This window comes from Amphiura filiformis, chromosome 13, assembly GCF_039555335.1.
Source record: "Amphiura filiformis chromosome 13, Afil_fr2py, whole genome shotgun sequence".
NCBI lineage: Eukaryota > Metazoa > Echinodermata > Ophiuroidea > Amphilepidida > Amphiuridae > Amphiura > Amphiura filiformis.
The window spans coordinates 65,310,433-65,337,846 of record NC_092640.1 but is presented as its reverse complement, the minus strand read 5'-3'; the positions used below and the strand labels follow the sequence as shown (position 1 = coordinate 65,337,846).

General features: G+C 35.3%; 1 protein-coding gene across 1 annotated transcript; it reads right to left on the bottom strand.

The window, feature by feature from the left end:
* Positions 1 to 1,155: 1,155 nt before the first annotated feature.
* Positions 1,156 to 26,492, bottom strand: LOC140168656 (adenosine receptor A2a-like). Its single transcript, XM_072192071.1, has 2 exons — positions 25,361 to 26,492; positions 1,156 to 1,835 (listed from the first exon to the last, which is right to left on the bottom strand). The coding sequence occupies exons 1-2, from the start codon at positions 25,934 to 25,936 to the stop codon at positions 1,383 to 1,385; spliced, it is 1,029 nt and encodes a 342-aa protein (XP_072048172.1). The 5' UTR covers positions 25,937 to 26,492; the 3' UTR covers positions 1,156 to 1,382.
* Between the last annotated feature and the right edge of the window lie 922 nt (positions 26,493 to 27,414).

The window sequence follows — 27,414 nt, the reverse complement described above, 5'->3', positions numbered from 1 at the left end:
CAATGCAATTTTTGTCAAAGCTCAATACCATTCGCAAGATGATATGAACTACCAAGTCGCAACAGTTGAAAACAGTTGCTAACCTTAAGGAGGTTGATAGTTGCGACAAACGCATTTGCAGTGTATGTGGTATCACGTGGTCATAAAAATGGAGACGAAATTGTTATATTTCTGTATCCTAATGTTGTTATTCTTCAAGCTTACGATGCTACACAATATATATCCTGTGTTTATTTGCACGATTTACTGAAGTGACATGTTAAAAATATTTTTTTTTATGTTAAAAATATTTTTTTTGGAAATTATCTCGAGATAATAAAATTATCCCGAGATAATATCTCGAGATAATAAAATTATCCTGAGATAATATCTCGCGATAATAAAATTATCCCGGATAACAAAATTATCCTGAGATCTTTTTCTACCACAAGCTGTATACATAGCAAGATCTGTGACTCAGCTAAGTGCAAGGACAACAGTGGCGTAGCCAGGACAGAGGAGGGGGCAAGGGAAATGCGATTTTTAAGGGGAGCAAATTTTGACAAAAATGAGCAGGCTTACAATAAAGGCCTAGGGGATCGGCTTGCTTCTAACCCATTTCTTTTGACCCAGCGGCTGACAGTAAAATTGTTCACTTGTTGTAGCCTTCTTTTCGTTTATCTGCGAATAATTTTATCTCCTTTCTTTCGAGGTACTAGGCCAGTATGATTATATAGGCTCGATTAGCCTGGATTGAGCACTGCACTTTGTTTGAACATGGCTGGTCCCATCAGGACCCAAGTGGGTCTGCACACGGCCGCGACCGTTTAAACAACAAAACAAACAAACAAACAAACAAACAAACAAACAAACAAACAAACAAACAAACGAACGAACAAACAAACCCCACCCAGGCCATGGAAGACGACTGTATCAAGCTGTCTATAGGCCTACGGCACTCCAGCCGGCAGCCCGCGGGGGCAACTACCGGGCCGTTCCCCGTACGTACGATGCCTATCATGTGTATGCTCGCTCGAATACTCTCGCGTGAAACTGGTGCTATGCTCTGAAATAATCCTGCTGTCCTATTTGCTTCGTAACTTTACTTTTTGTTGTCCAGTGTCGAGATATTATCTCGGGATAATTTTATTATCTCGAGATAATTTCAAAAAAAAAATTTAACATCACAAATTTTTTTTTAACATGTCACTTCAGGGGCTCCGTACTAGGGTCTACATAAAATTGATGAAGTTATAAACTATTGTCTTTTTCTCTTTAATTAAGGCTTCAAGATATCCACTTTGTCCAAACATACTACACATAATGTCTCATTTGTTTTTACATATTGCAGATCATAAAAATACTGTAGCTTGCATTGTAAATACATAATACCGTACTGTTGCTTATTTGGAAGGCCCCGATTTGTTGGTAGAATCTTCTCCTGATTGTCCTTCTCCCGGATACCTAGTAGTCGCAATATCATCTGTGTTAATATGGCAGCATGGGAACAGAGACGCTAAGGTGCGACGATAAGCCACTCGAAAGTCTTTTCCATAAGCATATAACCATGGATTAATAGCAGAATTAGCGTGAGAAATGATGATAAAAAAGTTTAATACTTCAAAAGGAATTCTACACTTCGGGAATGGACATATTGAAGTTATTGTGTTAAAGAGGCTTAGCGGTAGCCAGCAACACATAAATACAAGTATGATAACCGCCACAGCTTTAACGGCCCTGAGTTCTCTCTTGTAGGATGATAAACGCTTTTTGAGACTATTCTTTGCTTCCTGTCCACTCACTGTATTGACTGAGTTCCCGGATGAAATACTTCCGAGAGGCTGGATCTTGCGGATCTGTATGCAAACAAGAAAAGAGAATGGAAAACAGAAACGTCATTATTTCTATAAATTAGTTGATATCGGCAGAGAGAAATTACATTATACGAAAAACTAATTAGGTGTTCATTAATGTAGTTGAGGGCGTGATCGATTGTGTATTTATTGCATATTTATGTGTTGAAAATATGGACGTCTGATGTTATTTGTGATTAAAACTCATTAATAGGTTTCCAGAAACACAATTAATCACGAGTACGCAAATAGAGAGCGTCAACGACTTGTGACCTTTTCGTCTCATATGTCATTTCCGGGGTTTTTTTCAGTGCATTCTGCTTATGTTATACCGTATATGCCAAATCATTACGTTCAAAATGGGCTTCAGCGTGTAATAAATGAAATTAAGTGCTATTACTACGTTGAACGAACGAGAAATATGTGGCCTTTGTGTAAGTTCTATTACTGGAGGGTGCTGACAAAAGCAAGTTCTTTTCCGAATAAAACAAATAAGTAATGACTATTTCTAACTCAATTAAAAAGGCATTACCCTAAATAGAATACATATCTATACAGTCGTAATTACCTCATTCTAAACTTAGCTCTAGGCTCTTGGTATGATAATGACAGAAAATAATAAAATTACATCACTTATTAAACTCATATAAGAAAAAACTCTCTTAATCATGTCTTCAGGAGGTACAACTTAGGTACGGTACAACTAACAACATGAACAAAAACAATTGGAATCATCTTCGTGCTCTACTTTAATTTTCTGTACAACTACATGCAGCAAGCTATGTGTGCTGTGGCGGCTTGCAAAGAAATAAACTGTTCGAGCAATACAACTGCTTTTATAAGGTATAACATATCATATTATTTAAATGCGATTGCTAAAACAACGGAATGTCATAATAGCTTCAATATCATTGATTCAATAAAGAATGACCTTAAAAGGCTGATGAGTAAATATATATCAGTTCTATATAATTTGGTATTAGTTTATGTTACTGTCAAAAGTGACTTATTAAGGTGAATGGTATTTAGGTCATTAGTGATGTTACTGAAAGGTATTCGATCAGTAGTTTTATACTAAAATAGACGTGTACTATTCTCAAATCGTTATCTGTAAAACGTTTTAAACATTGATTATAATCATCATCGTTACTATTATTCTCGTTTTCATTATCATCATCATTACTAGTATTATATCTAGCTGTAGAAAGTATCATTGCCGTTATAATACAGGTACTAAGAATAATGTTAAGTTTATGTATCAGAAAATACGTCATTCAAGTATTTTCAAAAAGGGCAGTAACTCTACAAAAGTCATTGATGTATACATTTTATCACAGAGGCGTAAAATCATTCCCGGGCAACGTCTCGTTCACGTTTCCCAGTGCGTCCAATGAATAACAAATTAAGACATTCCTAGGGGTAATTGCAGGCCAATTGTTTTCCAATCAATCTTGTCATGCGTTCTACGTCCGAGTACAATTTCTCAAAATCTCTCGCACACGATACAGACCATCCATTATTTTGTAATATCAGTTTTTACGTATTTACCCGAAGGAAATTTAGTTGTCGCAGGAAGGAGCGCAATCTCGTGTTTACAATTTATAGATATGTTGGTTAAAGGAAAAGAATATGTATACTTTTTTAGGCATGATGAAGTATAATCTCAATTTTATTCAAAGTAATGATTTATAATGAAACAACGTTTGTTTTTGTGATCCACAATCATGAAGGAGACAATGACAATTTATAACGTAGCTATATATATATATGTATTTAAAAAAATTAATGTCTACTTGGCTGTTTAGTCAGTGCTTAAAAAATCTTTTAAACTATTTAAAAGTCTATATTCCATTGTAATATTTTTTGCGCAAACAATTTAAAAGTCTATATTCCACTGTAATCTTTTTTGCGCAAACAAACTGCAATATTTTAATAGTTTTTATTATATATTATAACGTTTGTCGCACTGATTAGCTTTTGGTATTAGACCAATATGCCTTATAGTTTAATATAAGTTTGAGAAAGAGCGATTCTTTCCTTTTCAATAATATAACATCGCTTGTTACTGGTGAAAAGGGTATAGATTTATTAACTCTGTTATGCTATAACGATATAGCCTAGTCTCGAAATAAATTAAAAACGTTCAATGCCAGAATACAAACGTTGTTTGTTTACATCACTTTTGAACTCATTGTTTGTCGCGCCAGGATTTGACTAATACGCTTAATCGTAACTTTGAGAAAGCTCGGACGTTTTAATATTTTAAATGCTCACTAGTCACTGACGAAATATAAGTATAATTTGGCAAGATATTATGCCCTTGTTTCAAAATACATGTAACAACATTGGATGCATATATCTCCTAGTTTGTTTCGCCTGTGGGAATAAACCGTAAACCTCATAGATGATTTATTAATAATATTGCGTTAACGCCTTTTAAGGAGAACATGGCTTAAAATCCCCGAGTTTCTTCTTCATTTGGTGACATTTATCCACGTGATGCAAAGGTGGAAAAGTACCTCGTTTATAATGAAAAATAGTAATAAAGCACTGTTTAGATTATTACTATTTTTGGGAATATTAACTTTGGTAAAAATAAGATTTGATGCTATTACTTTGACACCCACTTAGTGCAATAAATGTGCTGTTTATCAGAAAAAGATGAGTAAAATATATCTTCTTTTCAATTTGTCTTGCGTCTTGAATGGCGTTGATATTTGCCTGCCTCATCCTATTACACAATGTGGTGCTTTAGATCAAGAAGCAAATTTATTTGGGTTGTGTTGATAAGATGAAGACAAATCCCTTGGGTAAAACGACGAATATTATATCATCTATTATTAGAAATGTGGCTTTTCACGCTCACAGTGGATGTTAAGCCCATCTGTCATGTTCTTACTAAAATAAATTAGTAATTCAAGAACCAAATCAATTCTACGCAAAAGTATTTCAAACACTTATGTGCTTTCCAAAAAGTATTGATAGGCAATTCTCAACATTCTGTTATGTTACTGTTTATTTATGTTATTTTTTAAACAGGGTTAACAGATTGTTTGGTGATCTTCTTTTGTTTCTTCTTCTTCTTTCTTTCTCTTCTTTTTATTTCCCCCTTCATCTTCATCCTCATGTTCTTAATTTCTTCTTAGCTTTGTTGTTTGGCCTTTTCTACACATTTGCATTTTTAGGACAGCATCATTAACTTTTAAAACAAAAGTACTGTTAAAACCCATGCCTTGCAAATGAAGCACATCCCTGATATACGAATGTCTTATAGCATTTACATTATTCATATAATATCAAGTTCCCTTATAATTCAGTACAACATGCAGGAAATCGTTCCATTAGATTGATGGTTTTTTTTAAATTGCGTATTGCGTATTGCGTTTGCAATGCATCGACCAAAATAAGTAAAACGTTCTTTTACTCACATTTTAAAGTGGTATTGGCTAACAGTACTAAACACTGTATACTAACATGCTGATTTCAATGACTTCTAGAAATCTACTTCAAAATCCACATCATTAGTATAAACACCAACAACGTAAAGCATAATAAGGAGAAAATGAAGTAGCGTTTCTAGCATTCTTTAGTAAACGCGAAAGGAAAATCTTCACAGTAGTATAGCCTTAAACACATTTTAATGTGAAACATATGCCTGAGTATTTTATAACGAAACTATACGGGTGCTGGCTTAATCACAGAATTGAAAGAAATATGTTAGAGTGAGAGTTTGAGACATCCTTTAGGTAAATCAACGTAAGGAAAAGATGGCTATATGACACATTAGTAGAAGAATAAGACAAATAAGTAATGACTGTTTCAAATTCAATTTAAAATGCATAACGCTAAATAGAATTCATATCCATACAGTCGTAATTACCTCATTCTAGGCTCTTGATATGATAATGACAGAAAATAATAGAAATGACATCACTTATTAAACTCATTATACAAAATAAGCAGAAACTCTCTTAATCATGTCACAATCAGGTACAACTAACAAGTTGAGAAAACAATTTGAATCACATCCGTGCTCTTTACTTTAATTTTATACTGTATTGTGGGGGCTTGTAGAAAATACAACTTTTGTTTTAAGGTATGACTTACATATTATTTGAATACGATTTTGCTTGAATAACGGAAAGTTATTTTGGTGATATCGGTTTACTATTTATTCTATTACCTCCACGACCCATTATTCAAAATCGCGCACTGTGATTTGTTAAAACGCGTCACGTGAGAGCCCATTATTCTGCAATAATGGGTCAAGCGCTGTAACACATTCTACGCACAGCATTACGCTTGGTTACGCGTGCAATATTTCCGCGATAGGCCTACTTGCTGTCACTTACGCGTACGCGGTCCACCTTGAAGTAAACAACTTAAATTTTTTTGTGCCAAAAAATGATATTTTCTCTTTAAATCGCACTATTTTCTGGTAATAGAATAGAAATAAAGGGTGCAGCATTATCCTTTACACGCAAATAATGTGTCCTCGGCAGTAAAAACGTTTAAATAATGGATCCGGCTGCGCCTCACCCATTATTTACGTTTTTACTGCCTCGGACACATTATTTGGGTGTAAAAGATTATGCATTACCCTTTATTTCTTAAATATGGCAATTTATCGTTGTATTTAATTGCCATAGCTTTAGTATCTCTGCCTCAATCATGTTTAATAGAGAATGGCCTTTAGCAGCGTTCTGATATATATAATTTCTATATTAAAGTCGGTATTAGTATATACTACTGTCAAAAGTAAGTTAGTATTTAGGCCATCCAAGATTTTGCTGAAAGGTATTCCATTAGTAGTAATCCGGTTTTATACAAAAATAGATATGTACGATTCTCAAATCGTTACTGTAAAACGTTTTAAACATTGCTTATAATCATCATCGTTATTATCATGGTCATTTTCATCATCATCATCATTACTATTAATTTATCTAGCTACCCAGAAGGCAACAACAAACTAAAAAGTACAATTGTCGTCATAATACAGGTACTAAGAATAATGTTAAGTTACTGTGAAAAAGGACAGTGGCTTTACAAAAGTAAATGATGTATACATTTTATCGCGGAGGCACAAAATCATTCGCGAGCAACGCCCTGTTCACGTTTCCCCGCGCGTCCAATGAATAACAAATTAAGATATTCCTAGGGGTAATTGCAGGCCAATTGTTGTCCAATCAATATGGTCATACGTTCTACGTCTGAGTACAATTTCTAAAAATCTCTCACACACGAAACAGACTATCCATTATTTTGTACATATCGTTTTTACGTATATTTACCCGAAGGAAATTGAGTTGTCGCAGGAAGAAGAGCTATCTGGTGTTTACAATTTATTTATAGATAACTTGGTTTAAGGAACATAATTTATTATATAATGAATTATGTATCGCAAAATAGGCAGAAGAATTGCTTACTTTCTCTCCGTTACCCCGGTCATATCACATTAGTTCTGTTTTATTCTATTTTACTCGTGTTGCTGCATAAAGACGATACTATCACATTAATAGAATTATGTTGAATTTTTCAAGATGAATTGTAGTTAGTCTTGTTACACTTAAAGCATGAATTTTGTTCCTACAGCAAAAAAATGATTTTATGTGACTACGTGAAGTCAATCAAATTGTATTTTATTCTTCCTGTATGTAATCAAATCTGAAGCTTGCGTTAGAGTGAGAGATGGTTTGAAATGTCATTAAATTTATTAAGCATTGCTGAATGGTATTTATATATAGCTTAAAAAACAAGTGAATATCATCAATCATATGATTCATCAATCAATGATATGATATGCAAACCTATAGCATGGTAATAGCTAATAGAGCCAAGAAGGAACGGTTGTAGGAGTTGTTGGATTTTTTTTTTCAAATAAGCGCAAATGTGGTCTCCCCAGTTACTCCAAGCAATTCAACAAACTGGATTTAACAATGCACTTTGTTTGATGATACTAAAACGATTTAAAAATGTACTTTTGTAGAGTTCAATGAATGTGCCTTTAACGTTATTGAGTTGTTTCTCTCACAGTTAAAAGAACAATCAAGTAATCGTCAATTAATCAATCAAGTAAACAAACAAGATAGCTCAAATTCTGTCATGCATGTAAGTACCCTTGTAAATCATCTTCCCCTTTCTAAAAGTTATCTGAAACCTTACACTCAAAAGCCCACCACAGCCACACACATTTTGTTTCTGCTTCTTCTTTCTTTCTTTTCTTTGTTATACCGCCTTCTTCTTATTATTTTCCCCTTCATCGTCATCCTCATGTTCTTCATTTCTTCTTAGCTTTGTTCTTTGGCCTTTTCTACACTAGGACACCATTATTAACATTTGAAACTATAAATAAAAGTACTGCTAAAACACAAGCCTTACAAATGAAGCACATCCCTTACAGCATTTACATTATTCATATAATATCAAGTTCCCTTATAATTCAGTACGTGAGGAAATCGTTCCATTAGATTGGGCTTTTTTTTTATTGCGTATTGCGTTTGCAATGTATCGACTATTATAAGTAAAACGTTCTACTCACATTTTAAAGTGGTATTGGCTAACAGTACTGAACACTGTATGCTAACATGCTGATTTCAATGACTTATAGAAATCTACTTCAAAATCCACATTATTAGTATAAACACCAACAACGTAAAGCATAATAAGGAGAACATGAAGTAGCGTTATTATCATTCTTTAATAAACCCGAGAGGAAGATCTTCACAGTATTAATGTCGTTTAACAACAAACAAAATGTGGATCAGAGGCCGTTGAGTATTAAAAACAAAACTATACAGGTGCTGACTTAATAACAGCATAATATTGAAAGAAATATGTTAGAGTGAGAGCTTGGGACATCCCGGAGGTAAATCAAGGTAACGAAATAAAGATGGCCATGGCATATTAGTAGACGATTAGAAAGAAGACCTCTTTTGCATGCCAAATAAAACCTAAAACAGAAAAAAACAAGGGAGATGTGCATAAATATGTGCTTCAATGCTTTGTTTCATAAATCGTTGTGATCACAGCATATTGCCGGTAATAATCCAAGCATCACTACTTTTTGGTACACAATTAGAAACGTACCCCTTTGTTGGCAGAATGAATAAAACAATACAAAGCTTGATCGCTTCGTATTTGTTAGCGCCGGTCTTTCTCTCTGTCGCATTTATAATAATAACTAGTTCAAACTTGGCTGTTCCTATGGTTCCCGTGAAAATGCAACATCCTATGCCCTTCGAATGATTATATCTTTCTTTCAAAAATGTACTTAGTACTCTGAAGCAAAACTAACTTATGCAATTGTAAAATGAAATAGATCTTGCATATTAATATGCTGTTAGAATATATCGGTGACAGATTCTTATCTTTGATCTTGCGAAATCATCATTGAATACAAGGTAGCATGATTCATTGATTTGGGATTATGTGACGTTGTATCTGAAACCAATCGTATCCTAATTTGATTGTAAGATCAGATCGACTAGCAGTAAAAGCATTACCTTTGATATGCTGAATTCAATATCGGAATTAGACCGATTGTTATATTCAATTGTGTATCGCTTTTACCAAGAAATAAATATTCTATCCATGCTAACCATGACGAATACCGGTATGCACCAAACCATACAGACACATCTGGAAAAACCAGACAACATACGACAGCTACAAATTCTATGAAAGGCAACCAGAGCGTGGTGATGACAAACATATGGCTATAATAACGAACTTGAAATCTTAAATCGCACTTCGAGATACCAAGGTGACTTCTACAAGCAAGTAGTGGTTGGACGTGTTTCTTCTCCATACATCAATTTAAACTGCATGATGTTCACATCCATTAATATTTATTCATAACCTGATTAATAAACGCGATGCGTGCGATCCAATCATATTTTATTATTTGCGAAAACGCGAACGCAAATCGAGGTCATTAATATCTCACAATTGACCGCAAAATGCGTAATTGTTCCAATGTCGCACACAATTGACTTCTGCGTGCGCGGTATTGTGCGTCCAACAAACTGCGCGCGCGCTGGCTGCCGTATTTGGATTGCGCGCTACCATATTTGCACAGATTGTGATACGCACTTTTGTTATTGGTCGTTCTGTTTTAGCCTGATCGATTTTTGGCAAGGGAAGATGTAAAAATCATCTATTTGTATAAACTTTTGAGCAAAATTTTGCGTTATTTTGTAAGGTGAAGAGATTAAAGTGACGGTTATGAATGAGGTTAATAACTTTGCATCGGTAATATGTCGGGCATTGTGAAATCGGGATATTCCTCGGTTCCAAAGGCAAAATGTTTAGATTTTTCACAATGCCCTCCAAATAACCGATGCGCAGTTATTAACCTCTAAATATTTTCTATTTAACTTCTTGTAACCTGTTACAAATGGGTTACAGAATGTTACAACATAGGCCGAAGTGTCCTATTGTCAAATAATCACTCTTTTGTGACGAAAATCGTGTTTATCTCTTTTTTGTGCCAACAATTTACCACAGACCATATAAATTATGTTTGAACAAACTGTAATACTTTATGGAATATCACTTTTGTACATATTAACACAATTAAAACTACGAAGGGGGTGGGATTTACCAACCCCGCGCTAAGATTTTTTAGCCATCATAAAAAACGTGCATGTTTACGCCCAAAGTCATATGCTAATCGCAATCCATCCTTTTCGCTCATTTTAGTGATAAAATGTTTACCCCAGCATCTTACCCGGGGCTAGGACCGTGCATCAAATGACCATGGAGGAGGAGGAGGAGGAGGAGGGGAGGAGGAGGAGGAGGAGGAGGAGGAGGAGGAGGAGGAGGAGGAGGAGGAGGAGGAGGAGGAGGAGGAGGAGGAGGAAGGAGGAAGAGGAGGAGGAGGAGGGAGGAGGAAGAGGAGGAGGAGAAGGAAGGCCCACCTTTGGTTTTTACAGTAAAAGCAATATTCCAAAAAATTATTCCAAAAGCTACTAACTTTTTACTTTTTACTTTGAGAAATATCTAGTGTATTTTTTCTAAGGCGATATAAGTCGTAAGCCCCCAAATGGTTTTTTTTTATAATTTCGAAATAAAGCACATCTTTCATTTTCTTCTTTATTCGCTGACCTTTATCCAAGAAATGCAAAGAAAATTTTACTTTAACCCCCACTTAGTGCAATATACGTACAATGTGACTGTTTATCCCAAATAAAATAAGTAAAATATAATATTTTATTTTAAATTTTTCTTGCTCTTTTCACATTTACACTGGATCACTTTTGGCCTCAAACACAATAAAATTTAAGATCAAGGAAGAAATTTATTTACTTGATGTAAATAAAATGAGAAACAATCACTTGAGGAAAACGTGTGTAATCTGTGAAGGTAATAATGCCTTTTTGTGCTAACAATTGGTGTAACAAAAAGGACCCGTTTTCATAGCCTTACTGGAAATCAAATTAGTAACTCCAGATCTGCGCAAATGATTAATCAAACAATTTTGTCTTTCATTGCAAAAGGGAATTGACTATTCTGACACATTTTGCAATTTCGAATGAATGTGTTTGTATGAACACATAATGAATGTTATTTTTGATTGAAGGTAACGAAATCGTTTGGTTATTAGTTTCTTTCTTCTTCGTCTCATTTATTGTACTTTGTCAGCTTCTAAATATTCGTCTTCTCCTTCATGCCCTTCTTCTCCTGATACTACGCCTGAATATATATGACATATACATCATTCCTATGTTATTTACATCAAATTTGAGCGTGACAACCAAATAATCGTACAACTGGGGTATTTTATAGTATTTTATCGTTGGTACCGGCGTGGTGGCCTAGTGGTTAGAGCGTCCGCCTTACGATCGGGAGGTCGCGGGTTCGAATCCCGGCCGGTCCCTACCAAAGGCTTTCAAAATGGTACCTACCGCCTTCTTGGCAGGCGTTCGGCATTGAAAGAATGGAGTAGGGAAAGTTAAACACATGGCTACCAGTGGATTAACCCCCTGCTGTAGCTTTTCTGCTTGCAGACATCTGGCCTAAGGTTATGAAACGGAGATAGGCGCGGCCCAATGGGCCGAAAGGCTTGGGAAGGATGTAACTTTTTTTTAAAACTTTTAACCTTTGTATACCAGGCACAAAAAGTAACTCGTCAGTTATAGTTATCCTTGCTGTTCAACAACCTGATATTTATCGGACCTTGCCTTCTCATTTGATACCCTGTTCGTAAAAATCGAGCAAGAATTGACCAAGATATACGCCTCCAAACCCTCAAAGCCCAAAATCAAAGTTGCAATTTCAATGATTTTCAATGGAAACGCATCGTTGTATTGCACACAAGCACCACGGGCCAATCAATAAAGCACACACTGTATTGACACTTTTGATTTTTGGGTTTGTGGGTTTGGAGGAGCATATCTTGGTCAATTCTTGCTAGATTTTTACGAACACGGTGTCAAATGAGGAAGTAAAGTCCAATTAACAAAATGTATATTTCGGCATAATCCAAAATTATCAGGTTGTTGAACAGCAAGGATGACTATAACTGACGCGTTTCTTTTTTGTGACTGGTGTAAGAGTTTGTTTCCAATAGCTACCTTGTGTCACATTTTTATGGTACATTTTAAAATGATATTTAACGATTGGAATGGATATGTTTGTAACTCTAGCTTATTTTTTAACTATTTTCAAAATCATTCTGTCCCCTAAAAATTCTCCAACGCAAAGTTTTAAAATGGTTGCCATTGGATTTAGCTCCTTTTGGAACAAAAATAATTATTTTCTTTTATATTGATTGTTTTCGTCTTCGCACGTGGGAGGTTGAAGAGATTTGCAATTATTTTTTTAAAGATATCCAAAGAATTGTTATAACTATTCTAGTGGTCCAATGTTGACCTCTCTCTCATGACAAACTAAAGGTGACCTCTCTCTCATGACAAACTACCGTGGTATTTCGCTTTTGTCCATTGCCGCAAAAGTGTATAACAAGATCCTTCTGAACAGGATCCGACCCCACATTGATCCTTTATTGAGAAGCAACCAGGCTGGCTTTAGATCTGGTCGCAGCTGTGCTCAGCAAATACACATTTTGAGGAGGATCATGGAAGGCTTCAAGGAGTACCAACTTCCCTTAACAGTCACTTTTGTGGACGTCAAAAAAGCCTTCGACTCCATCAACCGGTCCGTCATGTTTTCAGTGCTGCGGCATTATGGAATACCAAAGGTTGTGGTCAATGCCATCCAGGTGCTCTACAAAGACTCCAATAGTGCCGTTATGGTAGATGACAGTATCTCAGAGCCTTTCCAAGTAACAACTGGGGTGCTTCAGGGTGATGTGGTGGCACCATTCCTGTTTATTATCCTGGTAGACTACCTTCTGATGAAATCAACTTCTGGAATTGACGCTGGAATTGTTACCTACCCACGTCGGTCAAGCAGGTATCCTGCCAAGATGCTGAATGACCTGGATTTTGCTGATGATATTGCCCTGCTGGAATCTTCCATAGACCGGGCCCAGTCACAGCTTACTAGGACTGCAACTGCAGCAGCAGATTTAGGCCTTGTAATCAGCGCACCTAAGACAGAATATGTGACTGCAAACTGTAACGCCCAACCAGCACTTGAAGTCTATGGTAGTACCATCAACCATGTCACAGACTTCAGGTATTTGGGTTCCAAGATGGACTCTAGTGTTGGAGACCTAAAAAGAAGAAAAGCACTAGCCTGGACAGCTTTCTGGAAACTGGAACGCCTTTGGAGAAGCCCATCCCTGCCAATCGAAACAAAAATCAAGCTGTTTCAGACAACGTGTGTCACTGTCTTTCTGTACGGGTGCGAGTCATGGGAAACAAGATCAATGCATTTGCAACATCTTGCTACAGAGTCATGTTAAACATCAAGTGTGTGGATCGGATTCCAAACGAAACCATCTACAACCTGACCAACACCACTCCACTGGTTGCCAGAGTCAAGATTCATCAACTCAAATTTCTCGGCCATATACTGCGTCTTGAAGATGGCGAGCCTGTGAAAGAATATGCGCTTTATATTCCACGACATGGGAAGAGGAAACCGGGACGGCCGCGCACACTGTACTTACAGTATGTCCAGCACCTCCTGGGAGATACTGAAGGGATGCTGCAGCCAAACAAAATTGTTTCGCTTTCCCAAGATTGCATTAGTTGGAGAAAGCTTGTAGTCGCCTGCTCCGCAGCCGACTGATGATGATGATGATGATGGTCCAGTGTTATTAGATTGGCAAAGTTACTGCTACTCTTAGGAATATCTGCAATTGAATTTTACATAGAGCAGACTTTGGATTTAGCGCCTTTTGGAAACAAACTCTTCAGTATTGGTCTCCTCGGTGATAGCAAAATAGATACCGTTACATTTATTATCGAAGTACGCACTTGAGAAATTAAGACATGCGATTAGTCATTTGCTTTTCGCTCAAATAAGCTTTTCTAGAGTTCAATGAAAGTGTCTTTATATTTCACCAGTTGTTGAAGCTATTGTGGCTTAAAAGAACATAAAAATTAATTGTAACATACAAGCAACTTAAAATTCGCGCAATATAAGACCCTCGTAAATTTGAATCGTCCTCTTTCTAAAATTTACCTTATAAATTATATTTCACTAAAAAGCCTACAGTCACACACAATGCAGCGACTGCCATCAACAGCCTTGAGCTGCATGTGTTATATCTCGCTTGCACGAGCCTGCAATGTTACCAACCCTGCACGCCTATATAATGTTCCCTGGAATTAATTACCGTCGCACGGGCGTGTAACGTGACTTCAATTTCAAAGATCAATCCAGAAACGTGAAAATAGTAATTTGATCTAGCGGTAAGATTGACCACATGGTAGACGAGTGTGTTATCATACGAGTTGTGAACATCCCAGCGAGTCTGATAACACACTTATGAATCGGTTTCAGACATTACCAATTTTATCCTCAAAATAAGAAAGAGATATTTGACATTTCGTTTATATTCACTATATTTTAACAAATACGGCTAGAAATAGCAAGTTTCTTCTTCACATCGCTGATGATTTACTCCATATCTTCATTTAGCACATACCGGTATAGAAACATCTCGTTTAATAGTATTGAAATCGAATAGCTAGCTTTGCTAGAGAAGCTTCCGTCTTCTGTGTTGATGCATAGAGTATAGCAATATTATGTTCCATATGAAACTGAATGGTGTTCTTTTACCAACTTTAAATTTTTACTTTCCCGGTTTGTTTAATATGTCTGTCTCCTTAAAGACCGTTTATTTCCCTTATTAAACTCCTCAACAAAAGTTTGGAAAGTTTTTTCAAGCATCTATATCTCAGATTATTTGTGACATGTTCATATGGTGTTTGATATCAATGGATAGCTATGTTATTTCCCTTTACAATGACACCACCTTTGACACAATCGCTTTTTTACATGTCTTGTGAATGTAGTGGGGTCTCAAACAGAATATATGGCACATTTTCAGATACTTTATCAATATATAATTCATATGACAGGAAGTATCCGATGATTTATTGACTTTCTAAAGCGGGAAACATAATACTTTGTCATTTTATTAACAACGAGATATGATATGCGTTTATCCTCTACATAAACACGCAGTTTCCCCATGTTTAAATGTTCCTTATAATGATCATCGAGACATGCTAGAAGGCAATGAGAAAAGATATCATGGATTGGTTCGTGAATTAATCTTAGTCAAGATTGAAGACTTATTATTTGTCTGCTGAATTGATCTGTGGCAATGACCTTTCTATAATGTTCAATAACAGAATAGGAACATTTTTCCTCAATGTTTCTGGTGAAAAAAATATCCAATATCCTGTTGTTGGATTGAAGTCATCAGCTATGACGCCAGTGGCGAATGACACCTTTTTGGCAAATGAACGTTATCGTACTTTAATATTTTGGCAAGAAGCACCGGTTCTTGAAATTTGTAGGTGTTTCCATCAGACGCAAACAAATAATTTTCTAACATTTTGACACCTAGTATTTTAGCACCCGTTATGATAAGACATTTCTAGTAATTATACAACAAATGGAGTATAGTTTATGTTATCACTAGCCATTCTAAATAGTGAATCTTAGAACAGTGGTAAAATTAACGTACTCTGAAGCAAGATAAAACAAAATGTACAGAATTTTAATTTACCTCTTTTATTCAAACTTCTCTTAAATTAATGTAATGTTTTCCAATACACCAACGTTTGTTGTGAAAAATCACATTTCTCACCTTTGTTGTGCAAATAATTTATCATAGCAAAACATATTTCTCACTTTTCTTTTGCAAATAGTTTATCATAGCCGCTGAAATTTTGCAAACAATCACCTTGAAGTATATAGAATGTTAAAAAAACAATGACAATTTAATCCGTATATAAATATATATTTTAATGTACAATGTCTACGTATATGTACGTGTTTGGTCAGTGCTTTAAAAAGCTTTTAAAAGATTTCAAATTCTAAACTATATTTTATCTATCAATGGTTTCTATGGATAAAATTTGTTTATGTCACGTCACCTCTGTACTTAAGTTGGATTTATATATTCATAATTTTATCGCACTATTGAGCTGTTGATATTTAACCAATATGATTCAATGTTTATTGTAACTTTAAGAAAATTTAATTTGCAAAATAATCTCTTGTTACCGACGATAAATAAGTATCAATCTACCACTTACAAGTGACTTTCTTATAACGATTTAACATCGAGTGCCTTGATGCCCACGTAGCTTGTTTCTCATATGGGAATAATGTCGTAAACGTCCCAGATTCTTTATTGAAAATATTGCAATAAATCCTTCACAACCTTCTTTATTTGGTGACATTTATCAACGAGATGCAAAATATTTCCATTTTATTCTTATCTTGCTTATCCATTATATAGTTTATTATCAAAACTAGTGATAAAGCACTACTAAGATTACTATTTGAAATCCTGTTAAAATTAGGACTTAGTGCAAAGTAGCTGTTAAGCACAAATAATACAAGTAAAATATAATATCTTTGTTCCCATTGTCAAACAAAATATAATATTTTCCTCCAATTGTTTGTTGCTCTTAGCAGCATTACATTGGTTTGATATTTGCATTATACACAACAATACGATAATTTAGATCAAGGAAAAAAAGTAATTGGTCAGTGTTAATTAGATGATGAAAAATCATTTGGTGACAAAATACATAAAAACAATAGACTTGAAAGAGAAATCTGAGTATTTACGACAATACTAAAAAGGTGCTAGATCAAGAATAGCAGCGGAATATTGAAATATTGAAATACTTCAACGTAAGGGTAGAACATAATGAGGGTCCATAATACAAACATTATGACGACCTTATTGCCAGTAGAAACAGCATTGCTCGGCAAGGATTACTCTAGGGCAACCACATAAACCAGATTTTTTTGTTGTAAAATTTTTTTAAATGTCCGTGTCGTCATAAAAAAAATCTAAAACAGAAAATAATATTATAAGATATTCTATTACTCTTACGACCCATTATTCAAAATCGCGCACTGTGATTTGTTAAAACACGTCACGTGAGAGCCCATTATTCTGCAATAATGGGTCAAGCGCCGTAACACATTCTACGCACAGCTATACGCTTGTTTACGCGTGCACTATTTCCGCGATACGCGCTGTCATTTACGCGTACTCGCTCCACCTTGAAATAAACATCTTAAAATAGTTGGACCAAAAACTGATATTTTCTCTTTAAAATCGCACTATTTTCTGGTAATAGAATAGAAATAAAGGGTGCAGCATTATCCTTTACACGCAAATAATATGTCCTCGGCAGTAAAAACGTTTAAATAATATTTACGTTTTTACTGCCTCTTTATTTCTTAAATATAACCTCATGATTAATGCAATGATGCAATTTTATCATAAAAAAATCTAGAAAGAAGCTCACTAAGTACCAAAACTATTTTTCATTTGTATTTCAATGCATTATATAATAATATAATAGAAACTTCTTCAGTTACCACATTTCCTATAACAAACTGTACTTGTATTTGTCGATTAAAACAGGTGAAACCTTAAAAAATTTGACACATGTAAGAGACATGTTGTTATCGAGTGAGAAGTTCATTATCAATTGAAGTAATGCCATTCCCCTCTTTGCAGAGTAGAATTTGCCTCTTTAGCACTTATAGTTTTACGGTGAGAATATGTGACCAACAAGTGTTATATCATTATGCTACAATCGAGCAAGCTGATTCAAAGCATTGAAATCACAACAGTCAACCATAATTAGCACTGTACTCATTTGACTAGAAGTGACATAATTAATGTGTATTATAGATGCGAGAAAACGTGCCCTTTTCAACTTTTTACATATATACAGGGCAGAGTGAATGAATCTAGAAAAAGAGACATATAGACGACGAGTCGAGAGGACAACCTCGAGGAATTGACAGGGTTAAAGATTGCTGGCTCCCAAGGGAATAGAACAGAATGGAAAGCATTGCATAATATCAACATTTTGGCAAATATTAGACGCATGTGCATTTGCATTTCCTTATTGACGACCAGTGTCCTGCGAGATATTGATCGTCGGAAAAGGCAAGTACATGTATTAGCTTGCTAAGATAACAATCATGATGTTATTACTCTTTAATACCACATTAACAGAATGAGCATAAATATTATAACCATTAATGGAACAATTATCTTCTCAAATAGTATTCAATGGTTTTCTAAGTACAGGAAAGACCATTTTACAACGTAACTTCGACGTCAAAAAAAATGTAATTTAGGTGTCGAGATTTGTGTGCCTGCCGTGCGGGGTGTGTTTGGTCACGTGTCAAGGGTGGTTTTGACTGTTTGTGGAGTGTTGTGAGAATGCGTGGAGATACTTTGTTGGGGTGGCCGTATGTGGGGTAGGGTTGTGTGTTGGACGTATATCTGTTTGATTTTTTGCCATCATCTGTGGCACGTCTCTATATCCATCAAGGTTAAAATATACTTGATATTATTTTAAAGAAGATCGCGAAACGATAAATGTTTTCCAATGTATTCTATGAAAATTTAATCTTCCTACGACCTTCGAAAGAGATGTGTCTCTTTGTCATACATATATCTAGTATATTATTTCAAGCAAAACCAAATTATACAATTCAAATAAATCGACAATCACGTATATTTGAATAGAGACATACGTCTTTAAAGTACAAATGTGCTGCTCAGAATGAATATGTCAGTGACAGATTCTTATCAGTCATACTTGAGCAGAACCCATGGAATATATGGTTGCAAGATTCGTTGATGTAGAATTATGTGTTTTTCAAATGAAGATTGTATCTCAAACTAATAACATTGTAATTTGATTGTAAGATCGACTAGCAATGTATCCTTAATAATTTAATACTGGATCAAGCTGCTTCCTCAAGTTTGCTCATACATAAGCCTCATATTCTATGCAAACTACATTCACTGAAGTAGACAAGTTTGATATAAATAAAAAAATATGGTAATTGTTAATGTAAATAAGCACGCTGCGTCAAGTAGTTATCTAATAAGTTAAGGCAGAACATTTGAAAGGTTAGCGCAAGACTGCCCTATATGCAATATCTCCCATCACAACAAACATAAATAAGTACGTTGCATTAAGTAGTTATCTAAGGCAGAATTTAGGAGGGGTTGTTGCAATAAGGCACATTAGCTGCTTTATAGACATTTTACAATTTCTAAATTCTTATTTATATTGTACACTTGTGACTTCTGGTAGCTATAGCAAATGTGATAAAATTGAAGTAACCCTTTATATTTATAGACTGCATGAATGCAGATAATCCGTCAAAGTGCTAATTTTGGAACTGCTAAAGTAAGTCTTTATAGATTAAAAAGAAAGAGTGAAATGATGCCTGTGGTATATAAATACTTTAAGGGCCTTGACAAGCTAAGGTGGTTTTTAATTTATTATGATCTATTTAAATGCTCACCTTGTTGCTTTTTTGCTGTTTTTCTATGGCATAATTACTTGTGTGTGGTATAAAGTAATAACGGAGACTGACGGTGGTCAAATTATGTTTATATTATTATAGATCAATTTTCTGAAATGGAATTACATATTCGTGATGAAGGGTAGCAAAAGGAGAAGAGTAAACCAAGTGGCGCCAGGTACAGCTGCCTTGCTTTTTGTTTTATAATTGGTAAAATAATATCGTCGTCGTGGTCCTGACTGACCCTGTGTGACTCTGTTGATGATGGTACTAAACTGTATTTTATTCAGTCGTAAGTTGGCGGTAAGCTGCGACAAGATAATGACCTGTTGACTATATAATTCTATCAGTCCATCTAAGCTTCTCTCTGCCTTCCATACATCCTTGCATACATATAAATCTATTGTCAGCATCTAGTCTAAAAAATACTGCAATTTGTATCGTATTTTTGGCACAGGGTAGCATGTTCTTGAATTTGGTTTCTAACAATTTCATGGTCCTTATGTTTCCTCCACGATATATGCTCAACATTGCAAAAGCTAAGATCTTATTGTAATCTGCCATTTTAACCGCCATTGTGTCCGATAGAGAACAATCGGGAAAACAAGAGCGTTGATAATGTAAATTTTGGTAGCTCTGGAGCTTACATCTGTCTTTTAATATATCTGTCAAAGCAATTGCAGATATTCTTGCCATGGATAGGTGTGTTCTAATTTCCTGCGAACGGCCCCTGCATTGACTATGAGTAATCACAGAAAGTTGGAAGTTGAAACTTGTCAATTAACCTTAACGTGTTGGTATGCATCGCCTCCGCAGATTATTATCTTATTGTGTTTTTAATATTGGGGTGCAGCCCAGATTCCTCACTGCATATTTTTACTAGATTTATGAGATCCCAACGTTTATCTGATGTGTGTTGTCAGCATATTTAAGATTATACATATTTCGTCATCCAACGGATACCTGGCCTGTATAACACTACCAGTGGCTCTCCTCATGATGTACTCCGCATAATTATGACGAATCACAAAAAGTAATTATCCCGTTTATTACTAGTTAAGACAATAACTCAAACGTTATACACCAAATTCTTCTTGATTTGAATTCAATTGTTAATGTATGTGTAAATTAATCGTTCTTATACAGGGTGTCCCAAAAAAAGAGGCCCTTCATTGCGCCCTATTTTTCTCCTATTTTTGAAAAGTTGATTAAATATATTTTGGTATGTAAAGAAACCTTTAATCGTTAGCTTTAATAAACCAAAACAATTATTTCAATCGGCTCACAACTGATGAAGATATGCTCTTTTGAATAAAAGTACCCGTTTTTCACTCTGTCCACGGATAGCAAACAGAGTGGTTGGAATGGCTCATGCTGTGGAGTGGCCTGCACGATCACCAGACCTCACACCTCTTGATTTCTTGTTTTTTCCCTTTGTGGCAAAATCCAAGATCTTCGCAAACGTATTAAAAAGCTCACCGATGTGATAGAGGATCCCCAACATCCACTCCACCATCGCTTGTCATATCACCATAACTCAAAATCTGGTCGTATGCAACTGCCGCGTGCAAATACAGACAGGTACCTGAACTCATTTGTTCCTCAAGCTATTTTTTATCATAACTTGAAGTACCGTCGTTAATTTATGTTTTCATTCCATTTCTAGGGAGTACCTTGAATTTCATTTTGCTTATAATACCTGTTTTTGTATAATGCTTGTTCTCTAATATAATGTAGTTTTATGATCTCATATGTGCATGTAATTTCCAGAAATGGATTAATAAAGTTTAACTTGACTTGACTTGACTTGATTACTGAATGCATTCGCAAGTATCCGGCGCACAAGGATGGTACGCAACGCAATTGATGCAATGAGGACCAGGGCTGAAACCTGTATGCGCCAAACAGCCTTTTAGGGCTACCTTTTATCCTAAAAAGAGAATTGACTTACGTTGTAAATAGAAACAACAACGTAAGAACGTTAGAAACATAATAAAACAAAAAGGCATAAATAACCAAGAAAAAATAAGTAATTGCAAGTAAAGCAAAAGAAGTCCCATTCGGCATCCATTTTACCCACAAATTAATAACACTATTAACAAAATCCATTGCCCATAAACCCACCCGTAAAGCCCATTCCATAAATAAAGTTATTTTATAAAGTTATCATTGAGGAATGTTTGATATGTGTACTCCTTTTTAATCTTTGAAGTAGCCAAGCCTTCTCCGTGGACAGAGTGAAAAACGGGTACATTTCTTTAAAAGAGCATATCTTCAACAGTTGTGAGCTGATTGATATAATTGTTTTGGTTTATTAAAGCTAACGACTCAAGGTTTCTTTACATATCAAAATATATTTGATCAATAGGAGAAAAAGAGGGCACAATGAGGGGCCTCTTTTTTTTTGGGACACCCTGTACCAAGGAATAAACTTTCTAGCCATGACGTAAGTGTTGTAGACTGTGCATATACTTGTAAAACATGAGGACACTATTATATGCAACGGATGACGGCTTCAAATTCTATGAAAGACAACCAGAGCGTGGTTACAACATTGAGATTGAAAGGTTAGCCCTCGCTATGCGATAACAAATAACCATTTACTCTCTAAATTTAATATACCACTCTTTTATGAATTGGCTGCAGTGATCGCGACAATGGAGTGAAATTTAACTCTTTTCAGAATAAATTGCAATCTTTCGTCTCACTTTCCAGAGTGAATTGAAGTCTAACTGAGATACATGTACACAATTTTTCGCTCCTTTACATTGTAAGTAATGAGTTTACCTATATCCTCTATAGCAATTTAATTAGAGCTGGTATTCCCATCCATCACTACTGGATCCTTCTATTGAATTTTTGCAATTTTATTATTAAAACATTGTCCTATTTTCAAATAATCTCTTAAATATACGTTATTCTTATGTAAGTGATTGAGTGGGCCATACAACCATGTCTATCAATCTCAAATATTAGGCCAGTTGCTTTCTAGTATTAATTAAGTCGTAGCTCCAAAGTGTCGAAGGTACTAATCTGAGTTCAAATCGATTGTAATTAAATCCGTGCTCTTTTATTTGATAAGTATTAAAATTGATTTAATCGGGAAAGAGCTGTCAGGACAAAGTACAGAACTTCGCAAAGCTATACAAGCATCCACTATGAGAAAAATAAAGTCTCATTTGTTGTGGTATTTTTAAGCAATCTATTTAACAATCATGCGCAATATTTAGCCTCTAATTAAAGTGCATGAATTTTTAATCCAATCTGTTCACAGTTCATTTTGTTGGTATAGAAGCATATTGGTATTGAAGAACTATGTCGCAACAGATGAGCATGTTATTTATGAGAATCTGGCGATCGTAAAAGATGAGTAAAGTAATTCGGCAAAATGACACATACTGTTATCATGACTCTGAGGGTTTGGCAGATGTCTCTGACGAAATAGGGTTTTTTGGTAACACGCATGCCAATGTAAATGTACTTTTCAAATGGTAAACAATAAAAAACAAATCAAATTGAAATAGATTTTCTCAAATAGTTTCATACTACCTGTGGAAATTAAAATTGCCACAAATAGCCTACTCAAATAGATTATTATTTACTTTTTACTCCTACACATTCTCCTTCCGTGTCTTCTTCTTCTTCTTCTTTGTCTTTATCTTCTACATCTACTACTTTAACTTCATATTCTTATTCCTGATCCTCTTTATCTTTTTCTACTTCATCATTCTCTTCTTCATCTTCCTCTTCTTCTTCTCTTTCGTATCTTCTTAGCCGTTTATATCTAGTAAGTAATAGTAGAATTTGCGCATGAAAATAATCAGTTGGTTTATTTTAATACCAAGTCAGATCATGTTAGATGTTCTCAACGTAAACATATCTCATTTTTCTAACCACTAGTGGATCAGGTAGTTTCCAATACTACAGCACTCATGAATATTGGCATATTATTGTGATGCTGACCTGTCTGTTTCAGGTGTAACAGTTATACTTTCCACCTGTCTAGCGTGAAATCTATGGTGCACACAAAATGAGATTAGCCATTGAGTGATGTAAATATGGTTACAGATACCATCTAGAAAGTGAAATCTAGAACAATAGCGATGGAAATAAGTATCACTTGGCGTATTGTTGAGACAAAAGATGGTAATTCTATGCGCTTTGTCCCATGTGAAATGGAACTCATGCTTTAAGTGTTGGTATAAGTTTCGTTATAAGGAGAAAACTAAGTTTGAACATTATTTACTTTTGTAAATTTTGTGTTGTCATCTTGATCGTATTCGGCAAAAAGAAGCATACAATGAGGGTTTGGCAGATGTCTCTGGCATGTCGCCAATGTGAATGTACTTTTCAAATGTTACAAAAAACACAAATCAAATTGAAATTGATTTTCTCAAATATTTTCATACTACCTGTGGAAATTGAAATTGCCACAAATAGCCTACTCAAATAGATTAGCATTTACTTTCTACTCCTACACATTCTCCTTCCGTGTTTTCTTCTTTGTCTTTATCTTCTACATCTTCCACTTTAACTACATCTTCTTTCTTTCCCTCTTAAACTTCTTCTACTTCATCATTCTCCTCTTCCTCTTCCTCTTCTCCTTCTTATCTTCTTAGCCGTTTTCATTTAGTAATTAGCGGGATTAAGAATTTGGGTATGGAAAGAATCAGTTGGTTTATTTTAGTACCTAGTTAGATCATGTTAAATGTTCTCAACGTAAACATATCTCATTTTTCCAACCACTAGTGGATCATGGTAGTTTCCGTTACTATAGCATTAATGAATATTGGCATATTATTGTGAAGTCCACCTGTCTAATGTGACATCTATGGTATGGTACACACAGGATGAGATTAGCCATTGAGTGATGTAAATCTGGTTACAGATATCATCTAGAAGTAAAATCTAGAGCAATGACGAAGTATCACTTGGCGTGTTGCGTGTTATATATTAAGATGAAAGATGGTAATAATATGTGCGTTGTCCCATGTGAATTTGAGCTCATGCTATTAGCGTTGGTATATACCACTTTACTTCATTGTTTATCAACAAAGGCGAGGGATTGGTCTGTCGATATGCCCGATCGAACTGCTTCACTGTTCAATGGCTTTCTTGTACTACATGAAATGTGGTGGGAGATTTAAAATACACATGCCCTGAGCAGACTACGATTCGCACGCACACTGCAGGGCAAAGATTAATGGAAAGTACCATAATGCGTGCGCATACTGCCGGGCAATGACGTCACATGTCAAGTGGTCTATAAGTTTCGTTATAAGGAGAAAACTAAGTTTGAACATTGTTTACTTTTGTAAATTTTGTGTTGTCATCTTGATCGTATTGCAAATGTTGTAAATATATTTATATACTAGGCTATCTGTGAAATATGAAATGGAAGTGGTTAAGAAATAATGAAGCAACAACTACAATTTCAAATAATATTACTTCCGTAGGAAAATTTGAAGGAAAACGTGCTGATAATTCAAGTTGCAGTTGAATACGAAGATTGCGACCTTCAGAGCATAAGGTTATCAATGATTTATCAACGAAACGCTATGGGAAAGTAGACTTACCTGCTCGCGGACTGCCCTGTAGATGAAGCCATACAACACAATCATAACAAATAGCGGTATATATATCACCACGACGGCGTTAAACAACATATATTTCATATCAATAATTTCCATAAAGAAACAACCAGGAGTTGATGGATATCCTTTGTTCCATCCGACAACGGGTAAAAACCCGACAATAGCCGACATCACCCATGATAAAGCTATGATGATTACTGCCCGACGACCAGTCATAATGCTCTGGTAACTTAGAGGGTGTGAAACTGCTATAAAACGGTCCACAGTTACCCCGATTAGACTAAATGTTGATGTTCCACATAGCCATAATAGAAATGTTAACATGATGACACAGCCACGGAAGTTATAAGGCAGTCCTTCGCTGGTAAGGATAGCAAAAGGTACCCCTAGGAGGCCAACAAGAAGATCAGCTGAGGCAAGGGATAATATGAAGTAGTTAGTTTGAGACCGGAGAAGTCGCTCTACTTTAGCAAAGGCTAGCAGCACCAGCCCGTTGCCAAGTACTGCCATAATGGCAAAAAAGAGTTCAAAAGTTGCGTATGTAAAACTCACATTCATCTTCAATGTCGGATTTAGTAAATCAAAATGAATAGTAGAAAATCATATTATTTTTCAAAATTCTTCATCTCCGAAGCTTGTTAAGAATCCGTATTGGCAACAGGTTTGCCTCCTGTACTAGTTTTGCGTCCAACTATAGAGAACAAATGGAAAAATAGCAATGTGTTATACACGTTTATAGATAGCAACGCGAGGCGTTGTAGATTCTTCAAACGTACTGTACAATTTGAAGTAGCCGCCAAGTGCTGTATTGTATATCCAAAATGTTCAGTAAATAGCTTTATGAATTACACGTTTTGCCAATACTGGTTATGTGCATTAGTATTCAGCTGCTCGTCTTCCTAGATCTGTTGTTTTTCCTAGAACAAGTCTAGAGTGATGTTGTACTAGTCCATTGAACTCTTATGAGGTGATGATAATAGACTTCTACTAGATATCACCGCCATTGCGTCACGTGGTAAAGTCACGCCTCCTATGAGGTTCCCACACTAGATGCATATCAATGATGATCACACAGCAACTGTTCAGTCTGTCTGCCTCCAATCGTGTTTTGTCAGCAAATGGAGATAGATAGAGATACAGCATTACGAGTCGAGGCTGGCGCTTTAACGGGAATTATAGGGTAGTCTGTATCAGCGCAACAGCCAATGAACGGCGAGCTTTGAGATGTTTTGTTTTCACTTCGCAGTGCTCATTGAGGAAACTCGTCTGTTCGTCAATCAAACATTGTCATTAGATAACTTAATTTTTCAATAACTGAGTAGCTATGCTTGATCTTATATACTGTGCCAAAAAGTATCCTTACACTTGGAAAATTAATCACAATTTTAAAACTGAACCATATTGGGATAAATTTGCGGCAAATGTAATCCTGCACATTATGACACCACATTGCCACATTGAATCCAATGTGACCTCAAGAAGTAAAGTTACAAGCAATTGAATAGACGAAGGTCCAGTTTTAAAAGTGACAAACTGACCAATATTCAGTATTCAGTTCAGTATTGAAATTATGATCATATTCCCAAGTGTAAGGATACTTCTTTGGCGCAGTATATTAGCCAGTCATTCAGGAATATGTAAACAAAAATGTGATTAGAAACAAACTGGAATGTCTCTCTGTGTTCCATGAGATGAAATGTGGAAAGTGCCATTAAACGAGGTTCATATTTTACCTATTATGCTTTCTAACAATATTCTTTAAATATTGTAAATTCTTTTTCTTAAACTTAGTTTTATAATTCACTAGGACAACGAAATAAAATTCAAATAGATTTATTTTAAAAGCAAGGTACCTTTAGTTACCAGCTACAAAGATATGAAACTAAATAAAAACAATTATTGAAATAAAAGATATTATCAGCCCGTAGACAGCTCGTTATAAAAGTAATTAAAGCCGCCATTACCCTGTCATCGCGTAGGCCTGGAACATTTTTTTCAAATGTTGAACAGGTTTTTGAATACTTTTAATTATATTT

Excerpts from the sequence above, each read along its gene's own strand:
- LOC140168656 (XM_072192071.1), bottom strand. The coding sequence starts at position 25,936 with ATGAATGTGAGTTTTACATACGCAACTTTTGAACTCTTTTTTGCCATT. Across the intron at positions 1,836-25,360 it reads ACAGGGCAGTCCGCGAGCAG|ATCCGCAAGATCCAGCCTCT; the intron begins GTAAGTCTACTT and ends GTTTGCATACAG.